This window comes from Nipponia nippon, unplaced genomic scaffold (genome assembly GCF_047370975.1).
Source record: "Nipponia nippon isolate SJK-2023a ecotype South Korea unplaced genomic scaffold, ASM4737097v1 scaffold_3, whole genome shotgun sequence".
In the NCBI taxonomy this organism is placed as follows: domain Eukaryota; kingdom Metazoa; phylum Chordata; class Aves; order Pelecaniformes; family Threskiornithidae; genus Nipponia; species Nipponia nippon.
Genome location: NW_028262347.1, coordinates 7,772,045 through 7,789,085, shown reverse-complemented (window position 1 = coordinate 7,789,085; position 17,041 = coordinate 7,772,045). Strand labels below are relative to the sequence as shown.

Sequence of the window (17,041 nt, the reverse complement as noted above, 5' to 3'; positions counted from 1 at the left end):
CCATAAATCTGCAGAATTTGAGCCAAACCAGGAGAGCTAACTTACACAGGTGGGAGTGTGGTCCTGAATATGAGGGGCTGGTCAGAGTTCAGGCTTGTCACACATGGGAAGACTGTGGAGTCTTTCTACAGGATCTGCTGCTCCTTCTGACACTGCAAGTCATGTGTGTATGATTCAGTGTCACCCACCACCTCTATCCCACTCCCTGCCACTGTTTTTGCGCATGGATGGACTTTTCCAAAGGTGTAACTTCCCATGGATGTGCTTTTCCAGAGCACAAATGGGAGGTCATCTCATCTCTCCTGGTACAGTCCAGCATCTAATCCTCGCTGTGTGGCCACAGTTACATACTAGAGTTTTGAAATAGTAATCAGATTGGTTCTGGTGGTTGTTTCTTCATTCACAATATAAAAGCAATTTGCCTATCTCTTTATATTGCTATGAGTTGGCCATTATCACTGCCATTCATTTCAGCTCTGTTATTGAACCAGATGTCTAAAACTACCTTTTTTTTTCAAGCATGGGCCCACCTTCCTGCTGGGTCCCCAACAACACTTGTCTGGGCGTAGAGATTTTGCCAGCTATTTTTAAAGGGGAAGGAATTCTTGTGTGCCGGTGAGTGAAAGCCAGAAAAGTAGAAATAAAAGTGGGGAAAATTAAGAATAAGGGGGAAAAAAAAGCAAGTCATAACACACACCGGGAACACAGTCTGGAAGAAAAGGAAGCCAATGATGGACCTCACGTAACAGCCTTTGGAGCCCACTTGTGACTGCAAAGGGACTTGGAAACACTAGTGAAAATCGCGTCTTCATGCAGGATTCCCACCATGGGCTGTGTAGATCTCCAGGACCAGCTCAAAGGGGCAGCAGTCTCCAACAACTGCATGTCTTCTACCCAGCCCCATGCAGATATTCTCAACCCCTAGGAGACAGCCAGGTCTCCATATATTGCCAGTCATCAGCACTTCCAATGGCAGCTTTAGAAAACACCTGAAGGACAAATCGTCCTTTTTATCCATTTCTCTATGGAGTGAATTGGGGAGGAAAAAAATCTCACTATACTCCTTTGGGACATAAAGGAACATCATTGCATAAAGCACAACGGAGCAGTGGAGCAGCCATAAAAATTATTCACTCCTTTTCTTGCATGTGGATGGAGACTTAGGCACTCAAAAACATCAGACTTCACATCAGGGTGATTTAATTGGATTTATTGGAGGAAAACAATTAGTCATCCCTTTAAATTGTCATTATGATAGAAATCTCGATATGTATACATGATTGTCAAGGCAGAGAACCACTTGCGACGTAGCCCCATTAACAATTTGCAGTATTGCAAACTCATTATGCAGATAAAACTTTTGCAATGCCTTAATACATGCATGGAGTAAATACACATTCTCCCTTCTGTTTGGACACGGATGCTGTTATGAACTTGTATCAATCACAAGACCTGCAATATTAGGCACACTGACATTCCTTGATTAAGATTTAAGCCTTTGTAGAAAACATGCTTGCATTTTCATTAAAAGTCAACCAAGAGATGTTTTGCAGTTGGGAATATTTGAGGAGTCACTAGTCTGGGCAGACTGGGCTTTTTTCATTGTTTGCTGACCCCAAACAAATATGTATCTAAAAAAAGGCCCAAACTGACCAAAATGCTGTTTCTCAACTGGAGGCCAATGTACAACAGGATGCTGCCTTGCGTTGACCAGAAACATGAGTCGCACCGTATCTCCCACTGAGCTACAACCTTCCACGCTCTTCACTTTGGGGGTCATGCTACAGCTTAATCTAGTAAGACATATTATATGTGATGCAATGCTGCGCTCAGGGGATGCAGATGAGAGATGGAAAAGCTCAGAGCTACCCTTAGCACACCCCTAGGAGCTCCCACCCACCAGCAACCACAGCGCAGGTCCACCTCCTCGTGGAGCCTTGCACCACATGCTGCCTCAGTAATCTGAACTCAGGCTGATTTACAACCATTATTAATGATGATTTTTTATGCTGCCATGTAGCGCTTCAGCAATGGCACAGCATCCTGGCTGAGCATGAGCCTTGAAGCTGGGCTCAAGACTCCTTGGTGCTTTCAGCCACCACGGAGCAGTCCATTGCATAATTTCCATGGATTGATACTTGCTCCCTATGCCACAGGCATGGTGGTTTCTCTCCAGCCCCGCTGCTTGGCATGCCCTTGGCAGGAGCCCAGAGCAATTTCCCAGCCCTATCAGACAGCTCTGTTTGGAGTATTGGGAACTTGAGCATCTTCCACACTAATGCAACTGCTCAGGAGCTGGGACCATTGCCCTGCCGATGCCCACAAGAGGACTAGGCTGGAGGTACTAAAAGTACCACGTGGCCGTCCTGTACCCTGCTCTGCCTTAGAAAGACCAGCACAAATGAAAAGGGTCAATATTAAGGGAAGAGAAGGCAAGAGCATGATTTCCATGTGGAAGAAGGAAAAGTACCACACCAAACTCTTCTGCAGATAAATGGTGGCACTACATGGTGGTTCAAGGATTAAATGCTGGTATTTAGGTGATGATGCTTTGGAAAGGACGGGATAATTAGCTCAGCTCTCTGCCCTGTTTTGTGCAGGCAAATAATCACAGCATCTTGGTCCCCAAAATGCAGCTCATTCTGCAACAGGTGAGAAAGAAATATCTTGCAGAAAGAGAAAAATACTAAGTATTGAGTGAACCAGTCTAAGTTTTGACTAAGAAAAATGAACCAAATGAAAAAAAGAAAAAACAAAGAGACACACCAACATGCTTCTTGTAGTCCTGAGCGTTAGCAACCCAGGGAAGGAATTTTTGATGTGGATCAAATTTTTAAGCATTGTATTAAAAAAGGGACTCTTGCCTCCCTGACTCCTTGTTTCTAGACATGTGTACATGACTGCTGCATAGTTTTAAGCTGCTCTGGATGGTGACTCTTCCTGTACGTGCTGCAGAGCATTCAACAGAAAGACAAAATACATTACCAGGCTTTGCAGTATCTTGTTTACAAAACATCAGCTTTCGCATTTACTCAAACTTAACGATGGATTTCAAGTTACAGGTACATGGAGTCATTTAAAAGCAAAACGTAGAAGTAAACCCCTCAAAGAAAAGGTTGGGTTGAATGTGCATAAAGAAAAGGCTTGGGGAATACAGAAACAGTGAACAGCAGTTTAATACATGCAGTGCAGTATCATGCATTTATTGAACATCTGATGTCATCATTAGTTCAGCAGTGTTTTTTCACAATGCTTGTGAGCATACATGCCCTGATTCCACTCTGGAGCATGGAAAAAATAAGAGCCGCTCTTCTGACCTTACCATTTATAAAGAGGAGGAAAAAAATAGCTACCTGGACAGATCAGTGGCACGGTTCGTGGTGGGGAAGGGGTCTTGAAAACCAGAGTCTGGGATAAAGAGCCTTTATCCTCCGTTACAAACACTATTTACACAGTGTTGACCCAACCACGCAAAGTTGGACCAAAAAACCTGAACCAACTCCTGATCTCCCACCGGTGTGATCTGTGATCCCTGGGGCCGCAACACACACGCACACACGCACGCATGCATGCACACACACGTGTGTCACGGAGACCGGACCACCCCGGCAGACAGGGTGGGAAGGCAGGACCCAGCTGCAGGGATGCAGGGAAAACCAAAAGGGATTGTGTAAAACTTGCTGCTGGGCAAGAAATCTGGAATGACTGATTTACCAGGGGAAACTCTGTTCGTGCAATGTTTGTGAGCAGGTTGCCATTTCCTCACTCAGCCATTGCTCACAGTGATTTGCCAACTACTCCTCCACGTTTGGTTTTGATGCTGTTTTCCTTGGATGCTGCAGTCTCCGGGTGCGTTTCCGCTCTTTGCTTGAATGAGTGTAATTCTTAGCATCAAGTTTCTGGTGCAAATAAGCATGATAACGAAGGCAAAACTCCCTTCCCATGAATAATTCCTGGGATGCATTCAGGCCCCAATTCAGACAGATAAATACGCATGGGAGCAAGAACGCAAGTAATTCCATTAAATGGGAATTTCCAAATGCTGCAAGGATGATACTTCTGTACCTTGGGGCTCAGTCTAGAAACTGTTATTTTGCCAGTAGATAAATCCCCCGACTCTTTGGAGAGAGCAAAAGCAACAGGCTACAGTCCGCATGAACTTGTTGGCAAAGTCGATCTGGTGTTTTTATGTAGTGCTTGCCCGGCGCTGCTCAGGGCTGGAGCTGTTATCACAGGGGGAAATAACAGCACAGGTTTCCCTATAACTCATCTAGTTAATGCTGAGTTCACATTAAAGGACAATATTCTCCTTGCTCACCAATGGCTGAAAGCTCTCTGGCTTTCCCTGGGGGCTTGTTTCACTAAAAATAGGGTCACTCTTAAGGAAGGGGCAGCCTCGGGGCTGGCTGCCACTGCATTTCTGGGGCACCCTGGAGGTCTGTGCTCTGGTTTGCAGAGGATTTGGGGAGAAAAGCCAGAGGTCGGGGCTGTGTTGGTTCCCAGGGCTGGGAAAAGCTTTGGACAAGCCCCAAAGTCCCTCGGGGCCAGGCAGGGGCCCAGAAGAAGGAGAACTGGTTATAGAAAAAATACTGTCAATAGCCATGGAGGTACGCAGGACACATGCACAGCAGAAACTCCTATCTAATGCCTACTACAGAACTACATGGAGATGTCTACCTGTGGGCTGACACATTTTTTTGTGGTTTGATTCATATCAGGAACGAACCTCTATCATTGCTTGGTTTTATTTCAGCACCACAACCATAACAGACACACAAGGCATAGGCAAAATCCTACTTTTTTTTTTCTCCACCCACTACTCTAACAGCACCTGTACAATAGCAACCAGGACAGAAGACACATCACCAGCAGAGTAACACAGTCTCAAGAAAGCATCACTGCCAGGTTTTCCCCGTACTACTTCCCCACTAGCCATGCCGCGGGGCCAATATCCACTTTGCGCTGCAGAAGGGGTGATCCAGCAGAAAGTTAGGATGCACTGGGAATGAAGTCACATGCAAAATCAGCAGCGGAAGAGCCCCTGCCACTGCAATACTGACTTTCAGCTCGCAGAGTTCACAGGCAGCCTGTCCTCACAACTTCTTCTGCAGGCTAAGGGGCCAGCTGGAGGTTTTCTGGATTTTTTTTTTTTTTCCCAGCAAGAGCGCTGCTGTTGGCATCAGAGATGGCCTCTGTGACTCTGGAGGTAAAAATCAACAATCAAAGCTGCAAGCAAAGAAAAAGAAGGGGAAGGAGCTGAGGAAAACAAGTTACAAAGGAAAAACACATCGGTGCCAGTAAAGTAAAGCAGAAAAGGATAACAGACAGGTGAGTCCAGGCTGAAGTCCTCATGTGAGGAGCAAATCACACGTTGTTTAGTAGGACAGTCCATTGGGAAAGAGCCCAGAGGGATTTTTCTACCTGCTGCTTCATGGCAAGGCCAGTTGGGGATTTGCTTTGAATCTTCTCCTTTGGGGCTATTAGCCCTTTCCCCACATGTACACATTATTTACTCCTGACTGTGCATTTGCATGTGAGAGTGGCTGAGCAGAGGTGGATTGGGGCAGGGGAAGGACACGCAACGGCACTGGAGCACCCCGGCCAGCGATGCCGGAGTGTTTGCCATAGCAGGCTGTGCTGCTGAGGGGCAAACAGCTCCAGCCCCCTCCATAAATCTGGCCTGGGTAAGTCATCCCAGTTAACAGATTTACCCAGATTTAAACTGAGAAGTTTTAACCAAGAGATACTTCAGGACTCAGTGGCAGAGATCTCTAAGCATTTGGTGAACCCCAGTCAGGCCTCCAGCTGTGTTTCACTAATACAAAGGAAGAGCTTCCCACCACCCAAAGTTGTAGCAGAAAGAAACAATTTTGCTTTTAAGTGCTTCTGTTTCTTGTCTTAAGATCCCAGCAGTTGATAGCAAGCCAGAGAATGACGATAAATTACACAACTATGGCAGAATATTACTTGCAGGAAGGAAAACAAATCACCCTAATTCCAAGCGTGGAAGGAAAGAATACCCCTCCCAACAAAAACCATGGAAAGCATCCAGCAAGGAGGGGCAGCCCGCGTATGGGAACCCCCCGCAGACAGCATGTCTGCCTTTGCTCCCATCACTGCTCTTTGTTTTGCAGCTGGAAATCCATTTGCTCTTCTTTTTTTTCTGCAAGATACATTTGGATGCTGTATTTTGATTAGTGGCCTCATCAACTACATCAAGTTCAAACCGGACCTCAGGTTTCAGAAGAGAAGGCAAAGAGGGAACACTTGAGCCCTAACCTTTGAAACCACTCTACAAAGACAAAAATATTCCCTAACCAAATCCTGCTTTTTGTTGCACGTGTGTAAACGTGGGGAACTCCACTGACGCCAAACAGGGAGACTGCCTATTTACATCCCTGCAACTGGAGCAGAATAGGGCCAGCTGGGCTTATGAAGTCATGGGGGTTCAAAATAACTTGAATTTCTTGGGATAGGAGTCTCTCCTAAACTAAAGCTTCCCTACTCAGGCTGGCAAAATAAAGTGGCCTTAGAATGAGTTTAAATTGTATTATACTCAAATACCTTTGCAGCAAGACATAAAAAGCTCTGAGGGTCAGTGCCGATAAAGCTCTTCCTACTCTTTGTCAATGAGACAGGAGTATATGGTGGCAATGGCCAGGGGATGGGGACAGGACCGTGACTTGCAGCAAGGAGATCCCCTGCCCTTTGGTCTGCCCAAATCTCAGTCAGAAGTCCTCACCAGGGAAATTACACAGAGTTTTGCTACCAACCCCCAAGAGACCAGTATCTGGCATCTTTCCTAAAATGAGAAGTTGAAGCCTTTCTGCGTGAGCATCCATGCCAGCTGCAACACGGTGGGGGGCACTGGAGGCTCCCAGGGCCTCACTCAGATGTGCCACAGCCCTCCGAAAACGGGGAGCAGCTTAATACCAAGGAAACTAGAGATCTATCAGGTGCAACAGCTTTAAGTGCCACCAAAGGAGTGGCTATTTCAAACAGAGTCAGTGCTCACTGCCACCTGCTTTTCCAGCTTTTAGCACTCAAAGTACGATGATGAAATCCTGGCTCTGCTGGTTGAAGCCAACCGACTGAAGCTGAAGCAGGACTTTGAAGTCTCAATGAAAAATACGTATCTTATGTTTTTTCCCAGCAAGGTCACTATTGCCTGATACATTCAGCGGTGTCTGTGACTGGCTTTCACAATTTCTTGTGCAGGATAAATGAGGCGAGCGTGGCAATCGAGCACACTGTGGGGAATGGCTTGGGCCTCTGGCTGGGGATAGACCTGTCTGGGGTGCGAGAGGCCCACAGCGGCCGGGGAAGGGTGCCTGCCTCTGCTGCCCGCCTCCCTTCTTTCCTCATCGAAGGAAAATCACAGCTGGGAATGGCGTAGAAGTAACTCAGAGCCCTTTGGCAAATCTGGGTAGATTTGCTCTCCTCTCCATTTCAAGCTGCTTTAATGCACAGCTGCACAACAGTCATGGTGGCTGTTCCTAAATGAAGCACCAGCACACGGCACTTGGGAAGGGCATGTATTTAGTAATTAAAAAAAAAGGAAGTTGAATTTGCTTTTGTATACAAGCTTCTGGGGAGGTGGGGAAGGGACGCAGTGCCACTGCTGCCCCTGCATGTGCCTGTGCCTTTCGGCGAGGTTGCACCTAAGAACCTGCCAGTGCTTCACAGAGGGGTGCAAGCATCACCCCTCTCTCTCCCTGGGGGTGAAACCCAGGCATGCAGAGATTAAGGTCCAAACTTTTCTGTTTGGTTTCTGATACCCGATTTTGGCCACTCTGGGAGGTGCTGAGCATCAGCAGCGCCGGGCAAAGCCCCGAGGAGCTGCAGGTGCTCAGCACCTCTGGCACAGACCCCTTGGGCTGGATGAGCCCCACACCAGAGGCCAGGCTGGGAGGAGGCTGGTGAATTAAATGTCTTGCTGAAGGGCAGCACAGCGAGTTGGTTGCAGAAGACGACTACGACTCCCAGCCCCGCGTCTTCCTTTTCTTTTGCTCTGCCCGTAACACACAGCAACTCAAAGGAGATAAGAACTGCAGGATGAGACCGTGCTCTCTCATTTCGTTTGCTCAGCTCTGGGCGACTCCTGACCAGCACCGTGTACCTGCCTCTCCTCTGAAACAAGGGTGCTGCAGATCCCCAGCACTACAGGAATGAGGCCAAGGATGAGCTGACTCTCAGCTGGTGGCAATTTAACTCTCACCATGGCTTTCAAGGAGGAGGAGGGGAAGGAAAGCAGCAGTTTCTTAATCTGAGCAGTAACAGCTCTGCTAAAGCCAGGCAGACTTGCAGTCCAATTTGAGGAGCGAGAAATGGCATGCTATTGAAATCCTCCTGTGCTGCAAAGTTAACATCAATTCCTACCTACAGAAATAGCCTATCCCCCGGCAAACTGGAAGGAGGGACATTACTGGAAGTACTTTTTAAAAGAAAAAAAAAATATAATGCTCAGAAAAGTATCTCTATTTAAATAATCCAGTTGAGATGTTCGTAGTTAATGGAAAAAAATACAACATATACTTTGACCTACACTGAGAAAAGAGTAAATCACTGGGGAAAAGAATGAGTGTTCATTAGTTAGAACATTGCTAGACTCACATATATATATATATATTTTTATATATATGTATATATATGTACAGCACCAGAGAGTGTTAGATCCGTTCCCCCTGGAGTCATTGCAGTTTGTGATAAATGAAACATTTCAGAATTGCAGTATAAAATATGGCCATAAAAAATCTTCTTTCTTCTAGTCCTTCACTGAGCGTGCACCGCAGGGTGGGATCACGCAGAGCAACCCTGCCAGCCCAGCCGCCTGCCCGCTCCTCGCCGCCCCGGCTCTCACTTGCTCCCTGTGTGCACTGTGGTCACTGTGGTGGGTCTGGGTCTCCGGTCCCCTCCTACTGCAGAAACGCCTGAAGAAGCAGATGAAACAAAACTACAGAGAGTGGATGGAGACATACCTAAAAGGAAAGCCAGAAACAGAGTTAGAAATGTTATTTTTGGAGGTGGGAATGTGGGCAAAGCTGTGTTTCTTTCGTAGCACGCTACAGAGCGGAGGGGACCGCAGCTGGAGACGGCACTCCTGCTCTTCCTGCAGCGATGGGTTGGCTGGGTACCTCCACGGGGCATCTTCTGCCCTCCTGGCCCACGGCCGGGCGTCTACTGCCACCACCAGCAGTTGCATACGCATGTCGCAATGAATAAATGTCCAGCTTTGGTACATGTTCAACCAGACAGATTCCACATTTCTGGGGCTGAAGACAAAGAGTTCTGGGATTCAAAAATCCCTCCAGCATTGTACTTGCTCAGAATAATTATCCTCGTGGGCATGTTAAAGATGATTAAACTTCTCATCATGGCCATCTAGCTAAATGAACAGACTGTGCACCTGGACTAAAAAAATTTCCCCAGGCATCCTGCAAAGCTGCTGATAAAAAAGTAGAGTGGGTTGAATTTGTTGGTGAGTTCCAGTAAACCTAGAGGGAATGTAAATTTGTATGACTTGGACATCATTCTAGCGACAGCTTATGTCGCTCCAGGTTTTGCTGGTATGTCTCCAGGACTTCCAGCTAAGAGGCACAGGTTGATATAGGTTGAGTATCTGGACCCAAAATTTACCCACACAGCTCCTTTTGAACTAATCAAAGACCTCTGACAGATAATTTTTATGAAAAAAATGGGGGGAGGGTAGCAAAATTAAAATGTTTATGGAAGGTGTCCACTTGCAGCGAACCCTCCATCACAGGTTTAGAAAACACAACAAAACATAACCCCTGAAAACCCAAAGTAGGCTGGGTTTTGAATGACACGTTCAAGATTTTGCTATTCCAGCACAATGTCAGCAGTTTCTACGGAAAGCATTAATGAAGAGAAATTAAATATATCCTTTCCAGAGCTTTCCGTGGATGAGCTACCCCTTTCCCAGCAGCCGCTGAGACCCCACCGGGGAGATCCTTAGATTTTGCTGCCACGTGCAGCTCTGCATGCAGTTTGGCAGCCTTGTAGGCACTGATGTGCAAAGGTAGATCCGGTGCAAGAAAAGCTGCCGAATGGGGCCGCAGCATGGTCACCTTGCTCTGACAAGATGTAGGCTCAGAGTGATCAGAAATACTGTTCATTTTTCCAGCCTGGTGAATAAAGGATGAATGAAACCTATATTAATATATTCTTGGACTGGAGTTTGATATTGCCCCTTGACTACTCAAGATCTTTTTGACGCTTATTACAACTTTTAACTACTTTTCCATGCTTCAAGTTGGCATTTCAATCTAAGAGATGACTATGCTGTACCTACACTCGACCACATCCCGTTTTCCAGCAGTATCAACATTTGACACCTTGGCTTCATGCTGCAATTTATCTATTACCTTAAAATTACAGAGGTCTAGGTCCTGTAATTAATCTAAGCAGTTCAACCATGTCTAAACAGAACAAACCAGGCACGGACTGAGAATCAGGCCAATACACTTGAGAAATCCTGACTGATTCACTTAGACTTCCCTGACAGGTAGCATAATCCAGCCTAATGCATCATCTCTGCTCTGCCCTAATACAGAGAACAGAATTAGGATGCAGCTTGACATAACCTACTCTCAGGCAAAGGCTGTATTTAATTGTCTTCAACGATGTGAAACTGCTGCATTTGAAACTATTTGGAGAGCTCATTAAATGTCTATTAATAGCATTAGGCAGTATTACATTTTGTAATGTTGGCACAGCTGTTTCATGTAACTTGCTGCATGGGATCTTTCTTGTGCAAGAAATCTGTCCCCAGAGAAAATTGCTGAGAAAGAAAGAGGCAGGACAGAGACCTCAGAGGTTTCCTTTTTTTCCAAAAGGAGGTATTTGGTGGAGTGCGTTTGATATGCCAGCTCCCTCTTAATGTCACGCCTTGTACTTGCTGCTGGCTCTCCTCACTGGTTCTCTGGGGCTCCAGCATCTCCTAACTCTTTAATTAACTTCTTTGAGGAAGGGAAGCTCTTCTGTGTTCTCTGCCAAGCTGGACTTAACCTGGGATGCTTGGAAATCTTTAGATACTTTTCTGCCTCGTATTTCTGACATGAAAAAACGTGACCTATCTTAACACATCTGGTTTTATCCTTCGTATCCTGGCTGACTTCTCCACCAGTGCAAAATATGGTCCAATTCTGTACAGGGACCTGCTGGATTCTGTAGCAGTTAAACAGACTTTGTTCTCTTCCCATCCTTCTTGTTCACAGATGTTTTTCCATTACTGTTCAGACCACTCAATGCTATTAATTAACACCATTTGAGATTAATCAAAAGGATGGATGGAGATTAATCACCTACCAGTTTAACAGCAAAGCATGCCATCAGATGCTCTAGGCATGTTTCTACCCTGTAAGGAGTTTTCTACATCGCTCCATTGCCAGTGCATGGTTGGAAGTGCTTTACAGCCGGTCAGCACTGCATTGCTCCTTTGCAGGTGTCTGATGTGTGCCAGGAGCACAGCGATGCTTTTTTTGGCAGCAACTGTAGGATTTGGCACTGGGCATTGCAAACTGGGCACTGGACATGAATCCCCATCAGGCCTGGGATGCAGAGGGCAGGGGCTCTCCTCTGGCTCAGCCACAGCACAGGCTGGGAAAAACATCTCACGCAGCGCCCAGAAGACAGATCCCACCTCAGCCACGGGGGAAACGGTGCCCATGACAGCAAGAGAAACCACAGCTTCCATACAGAGCCGCGGGGACTGTGGCTGGTGGCATGTCCTTGTCACGGAGCAGAGGTTGGCAGGCAGGGGTAGCAGAGGCAGGTAGCAGCACCATCCAAAATCCATCCTGAATAGTAGGTGCTTTCAGTTCCAGAATAGTGTGGGGTATAGTCTAGAAACGACCACTTCAGTCCCCAATGAAGTAAGCACTGACTTGCAATACCGTAAGCTATTAGCATTCCTTTTTAGTGCTGCACCTTAAAATAATCTCCTCTAATTGTAAAGTCCATATCCCTCCATTTCATGATATAAAAATCTCTATAGATGAGCAGAAGGGAAGAAAAGAAATGCTCAGAAGCCAGAGATTAAATAGGCTTCATTGCAAAGGACGCATTTCTGTCTTCCAAATGATTTCTTTGCTGCCATGTCTCCTTCCCTGGCATTCAGAAAAAATACTTATCCCAAGCATGTGACTCCATCAGGCAGCTTGCAAATCTCAGTTATAGCATATAACAAACAAGGCAGTGGGCCAAGTCCTGTTGTGGTGTATGGAGCCTGAGTCCTGCTCAGACAGATGAGCCTCTTCATACAGGAGCTTAATTTGGCCCAGGAAGAGGGAAGCTGGGTCAGACTGGCAGGATCAGTCTCCTCCATGGAAAATGGAAAGTAAGCCAATTTTTACAGAAAAATGTCTTATCATAATACTGGAAACTCAAACATAAACAGTTTGAGTAAACTTTTTCAGTTTTCAACCAAATACAAAACTTTTTTGCTGTGGGGGTCTGGGTCTTTTTCCCAAGTGAAAGCCCCTTTTCTCCACAAGAAACAATGTTTTTCTCTCAAAAATGCACTGAGCTAAAAACTCATTTTTTTTTAGCACATAAACTTTTCCAATTGAATCCTTTTTTTTGCCAGCTAAAAATGAAGGCCTCGTTCCCTTTTCAGTACTTATTTTAAGCACATGCTTGCACAAAGCTGAACCTACTGGCAGCGAGGACTGCAGCCTGGGGGTCAAGGAGAAAATGGGAATCCCGCGAATTTGCTCGGCTGCCGTGGAGGGAGCTTTCCCGGGATGTCGGCTACTCACAATCTTTCCGTGTGGCTGCGTCGGGAAGCGGCGCGGCGAGGCTGAGGGTGCTCGACACGCTGGCACTTGCGCTGTCCAGGCTGCTGCCAAGGTGTAACCGTCTCATGTGTCGCACGACCGCTGTCGCATTAAACGCTTGCTGGAGAAAAAAAACAAGAAAGAAAGAAAGAATAAAAAAATTGGAGGTGGCAGGGTTACTTCTGCTCCTCTCCTGGCTGCTCAGAGTTGTCAGAAGTGAATGAGTCCATCATCTTTCAAACTTTCTAGTTTTTAAGCTAGAAACAGCAATATCAAACCATACTCATTTCTGCCCTGGTCCTGCTCCCTGTCGTTCCTTCTAGCACTCAGCTGGGATGCAGCAGCCTACCAGGAAAGTCATATTTGACACGTCCTCCTCTGCACCAACACACAGGGTGTCCGCATTGCTTCATGTCCTCCCACAGTGCTGACCCCAACTCTGCATATGACCCCTGGTGCCGTAGCTACGAGCAGCCCCAGCCCCATCTCTCACACTCATTACGTTCATACACTAGGTTAGCAGCATACTCCTTAAAAGGCCCCACAAGACCAGGTAACCTAAGACTAGACCAACTATTTTGACCAAAATTTTGGGCCAAAAAGCACTAATATGCTGAAAGTGTGGCTGTATACCCGCCGTGTTAGCAGAGTTATGTGTCTAAGTGTCATCCCTGAGGACAGGTCACTTACTCTCCATTTGCTTTTTGCAAAGTTCTTCCGGATCTGAGCGCTGACAGACTCGTGGATGTTTTTGTTGAGTGCTGTATCACCAGCGATCCTGAAATGGACAGACAAGGAAGATTTTAAGAGATCTTTTGCTCTCCTTGAATACTCTTTCTTCTTCTCCTCAACAGAGAAGGCTGGTCCAAGGTGTGATTGCTCCTGCAGTGATGATGACTTCATTCACGTGAGGGCTCAAACTTCCCACTGCTGTCTCCGCTGGCAGAAGTGGTGGAAAATCTGGGGCAATAAAAGCAAGTGTAGATAAGGCTTGTAGGTTTGGCAGCTACAAAGAGGTACGACCTTATTTTGTTGGTGCACGGCTGCTTTCTATCACCATTACAGCCCTAGATGAAAACATTCTACCTATTTTTTTCTTTACATCTAAAGATTTAACATCAACAGTCTCAGACTACTTTTAGCCTCAACCATGCAGCAGCTTCCAGAGCCACTCCAACCTGTCTGATTTCTGTTTGCACTGGAGACTTTCCTGCCACCCTGCAACATACATAGCCATTCATCATGATTAATGTAGATTTACAGTAAAGCAGATACAGGGAAGCTCACTACAGCAGTACAGGCTGCACAAATAGCTTAAGCTAAACAACACAACCTAAAAACTTGACTGATCTTGCACAGTTTCCTTAACAGATAAAGACACATTCAAATCTCCACTAAATGCAATTATTTCAAGGGAATTTTACTGATTCATTTAACTCCTCAAGGCATGAAATCTGTTGGAAGAGTGAACTGATGTTGGGCCATGTGCTGGGGTAATTAGTGCTATCTAACGTAGGTGATGCCAGGAAGCAAAGCTTGCCTCCTATGCTCTATCTGATGTTTTCAGAAATCAATTTTTTAGCAATAGTGTAGAAAACCAGTGTCCGTTAGCAATAAAAAATTGTAAGAAATGGAATAATCCATCAGGCTCATTGCCCCCCAATCTGGGGACCTCCAATAAAATAATCATAGGGTCTGGGGGACTCAGCGGTCATCTACTCCTGCCCCCCACCCCAGCTCTGTCAAAATAATTTTGACAGATATTAGCTAAGCAGTCCTTAAAGATCTCCAAAATATGGAGACTCCTCAGACAACCTATTCCAGTGCCCCACTGTATCCCAGAAGACATGGAAAATAGTTTATTCCCTTTGTCTTTGAAGCATCCTTTCACAAATTTGAAGACTGTTATCATGTCTTCTCTCCATTTTCTCTTCTCTAGACTAAACAAACTGACTAGTTTTGACTAGTGACTTCTGTGCACTAAACTTTCAGTGTTTCTTCATAACTCATATTTTCTAATCCTCTGATCTAGTGAGCTTCTCTGGACTTTCTCCAACTAGTCCACATCTTCCTTAGAGGGCGGTAGCCGAACTGTTCGCTGTTTTCCAACTAAGGCAGCAGAATGGCAGCATTGCTTTGTGTTTCTTGAAAGATGAAACTCTGCTTACATACCCCAGCCTGCTCTTTCCATTTATGTGTCCCATGAATTGGAGACATTCCTTTCATTTTGCCCAGATCATTCCAAACTGTAACCCTGGTCGTCAAAGGACGTGCAGTTTTTTTTGTACCTTCGTGTCAACGGCACATCTAAGAAGTGCTCTCCGGGACCAGTCTTCTCCAAATTGCTCCCCTCCTTCCTGCTGGCAACACTTACCCAGGATGTCAGAGAGATGAGAGGAACTACTTACTCTTGGGAGGAAGGTGAAGGACTAAACCTCCATCTTCCAAGAGTGGAGAGCCACCTGTTGCAACTGAGCTAATCTATATTGAGTTATTCAAGAGTACTGGAGCCAGCAGGATTGTGGGCAGGAAGGAGCAGGGTTCCCATTCAGAGTAGCTCACCTCCAACTGGGAAGGGCACTTGTCTGACTGCGACTGTCACATAACCTCTGTCTCAAGTAGACAGAAGAACTGGTACCACGAGCAAAGCATAGCTCCCAAATGGCACTTGACATCCTCTCTTGGTTGATGGGGAAGGGAAGGTGTTTGACTGAGAACTGGAAGATCATCAGATCTTCCTCTGAAGAGGATTCCTTCTGATCACCTCTCCCACTGACAGGGAGGCAAATTGGGCTGGATTTCCCACTGGGGCCCACAGGCTAAAAGCTTGGTGAGGCAGTATCTAGGTTAAGCATCATGTTCAATGTTCCATCCTCTGTCCCTCACAGGGAATATTGCCAGGCCCAGCACAGACCCTGATGGATCCCATGCAGTATATACTCCCAGCTGGATACAAAGCCCAGCTGGCGTTGCACCCACCATAACAGTGCATTTTCTGTATTTCTCTAGCATGAAATCATCATGTGAAGCAGCTGCTACAGCTTTACCACAGCCACACCTACATGACCCAAATGACAGGACACAGAGTGTCCCTGACTGCCTCCAAGTCACTACTGTGAAGAGCTGACCAGAAGCCTGAGAAGACTGTAGCTGTATTGCATACCCTGCATGGCTCATTAGCTTAGGTGCACAAGTGTGTGCAGATTTGCGTCCACTCTCCTTGCACACCACTCAGCCTTTCGATGCAGATGGGCCCTAGCAGAGTTTCCCGGTGGGAATGCAAACTGCTCGTCAGAGTCACTCCAAAATGTCATGAGCACTCTGCTCTGACCAAGAATACCTCCTCGGTGAAGGCAGGTGCCCTCAACATGTACCAGCTGGGAGCACTGACCTTCGTACTACAGATCCGCAGAAGAAAACTAAGCCAAACACTTAATATGTGGACAGCTACAAGCCAAAGTATCCGTTCAGTAACTGATCAAAAAGACCAAGCTGCAAAGAGAAAATTTACTTACAAACGCAAAGAACATTTTTGCTCCAAAGCTAATGAAGCATTTTGCTTTATGAACAAGTTTGTTAACAAGCTGTATAAGCATAGATCATGTTTCCCACTTGTCAAATTTTATTTTGGAAACATGGACAGAACAAGTTATTGGGGTATGATACCCTTGCCAGCTCTTCCAGAAGATCTTCCCTGCCAGTCTCCACAAGGACTTGCAAATGCATTTTTGCTATATGAACCTTCTCATCGGGCGTGTAGCTCAAATACAGGCTATACATTTTTTTCAGTTTAGGGATCATTTTCTGAAATGCTGGTGGTTTCAATAAGAAACTGCTGGTTCCAATAGTTCACAAACTATCTTCTACCACTAACTCGATGTTCACTATGCAATTCTCGTAATTCCAGGAAAAGGTCTTGGTATTTGGGTGTTTTCCAAATAGGCAGAATAATACTTGTTTACTTCACGAGGGGATGTACGGACACCCTTTGAAGCCCTCAGATGCTACAGTGGTGGGAACCATCCTACACCTACGGTCTCTTCAGCAGCATTAGCACCTTGCAGATGCTAATTTTTAATCAGAGCGAAATAACAGCAGTGCTGGGGCTAATTTAGTGCAGCAGGATCTGTTCAAACCCGTGCTGGTATGCCTAACAGTGTGGCTCAAAATGCAGCCCTGGCTGCCAAAGCCGGGTGTGGGATCGTTCTCCAAGCCACCTCTGAAGAACTATCCTGTTAACAGTG

General features: G+C 46.1%; 1 protein-coding gene across 5 annotated transcripts in view; it reads right to left on the bottom strand.

Annotated features, from left to right (window-relative positions):
- Positions 1-1,194: 1,194 nt before the first annotated feature.
- The window catches only part of CAMK1D (calcium/calmodulin dependent protein kinase ID), a 227,724-nt gene continuing 211,877 nt past the window's right edge, over positions 1,195-17,041 (bottom strand). Inside the window, exons 9-11 of one of the 5 annotated variants that reach the window (XM_087766361.1) lie at positions 13,488-13,575; positions 12,780-12,918; positions 1,195-8,978 (exon numbers count right to left, since the gene is read on the bottom strand). In XM_087766361.1, coding sequence (XP_087622487.1) covers positions 8,857-8,978; positions 12,780-12,918; positions 13,488-13,575 — 349 coding nt within the window. In that variant the 3' untranslated portion in view covers positions 1,195-8,856. The remainder of the gene's footprint in view (positions 8,979-12,779; positions 12,919-13,487; positions 13,576-17,041) is intronic. The other 4 variants (XM_087766363.1, XM_087766364.1, XM_087766365.1 and 1 more) reach the window with 4 other exon arrangements.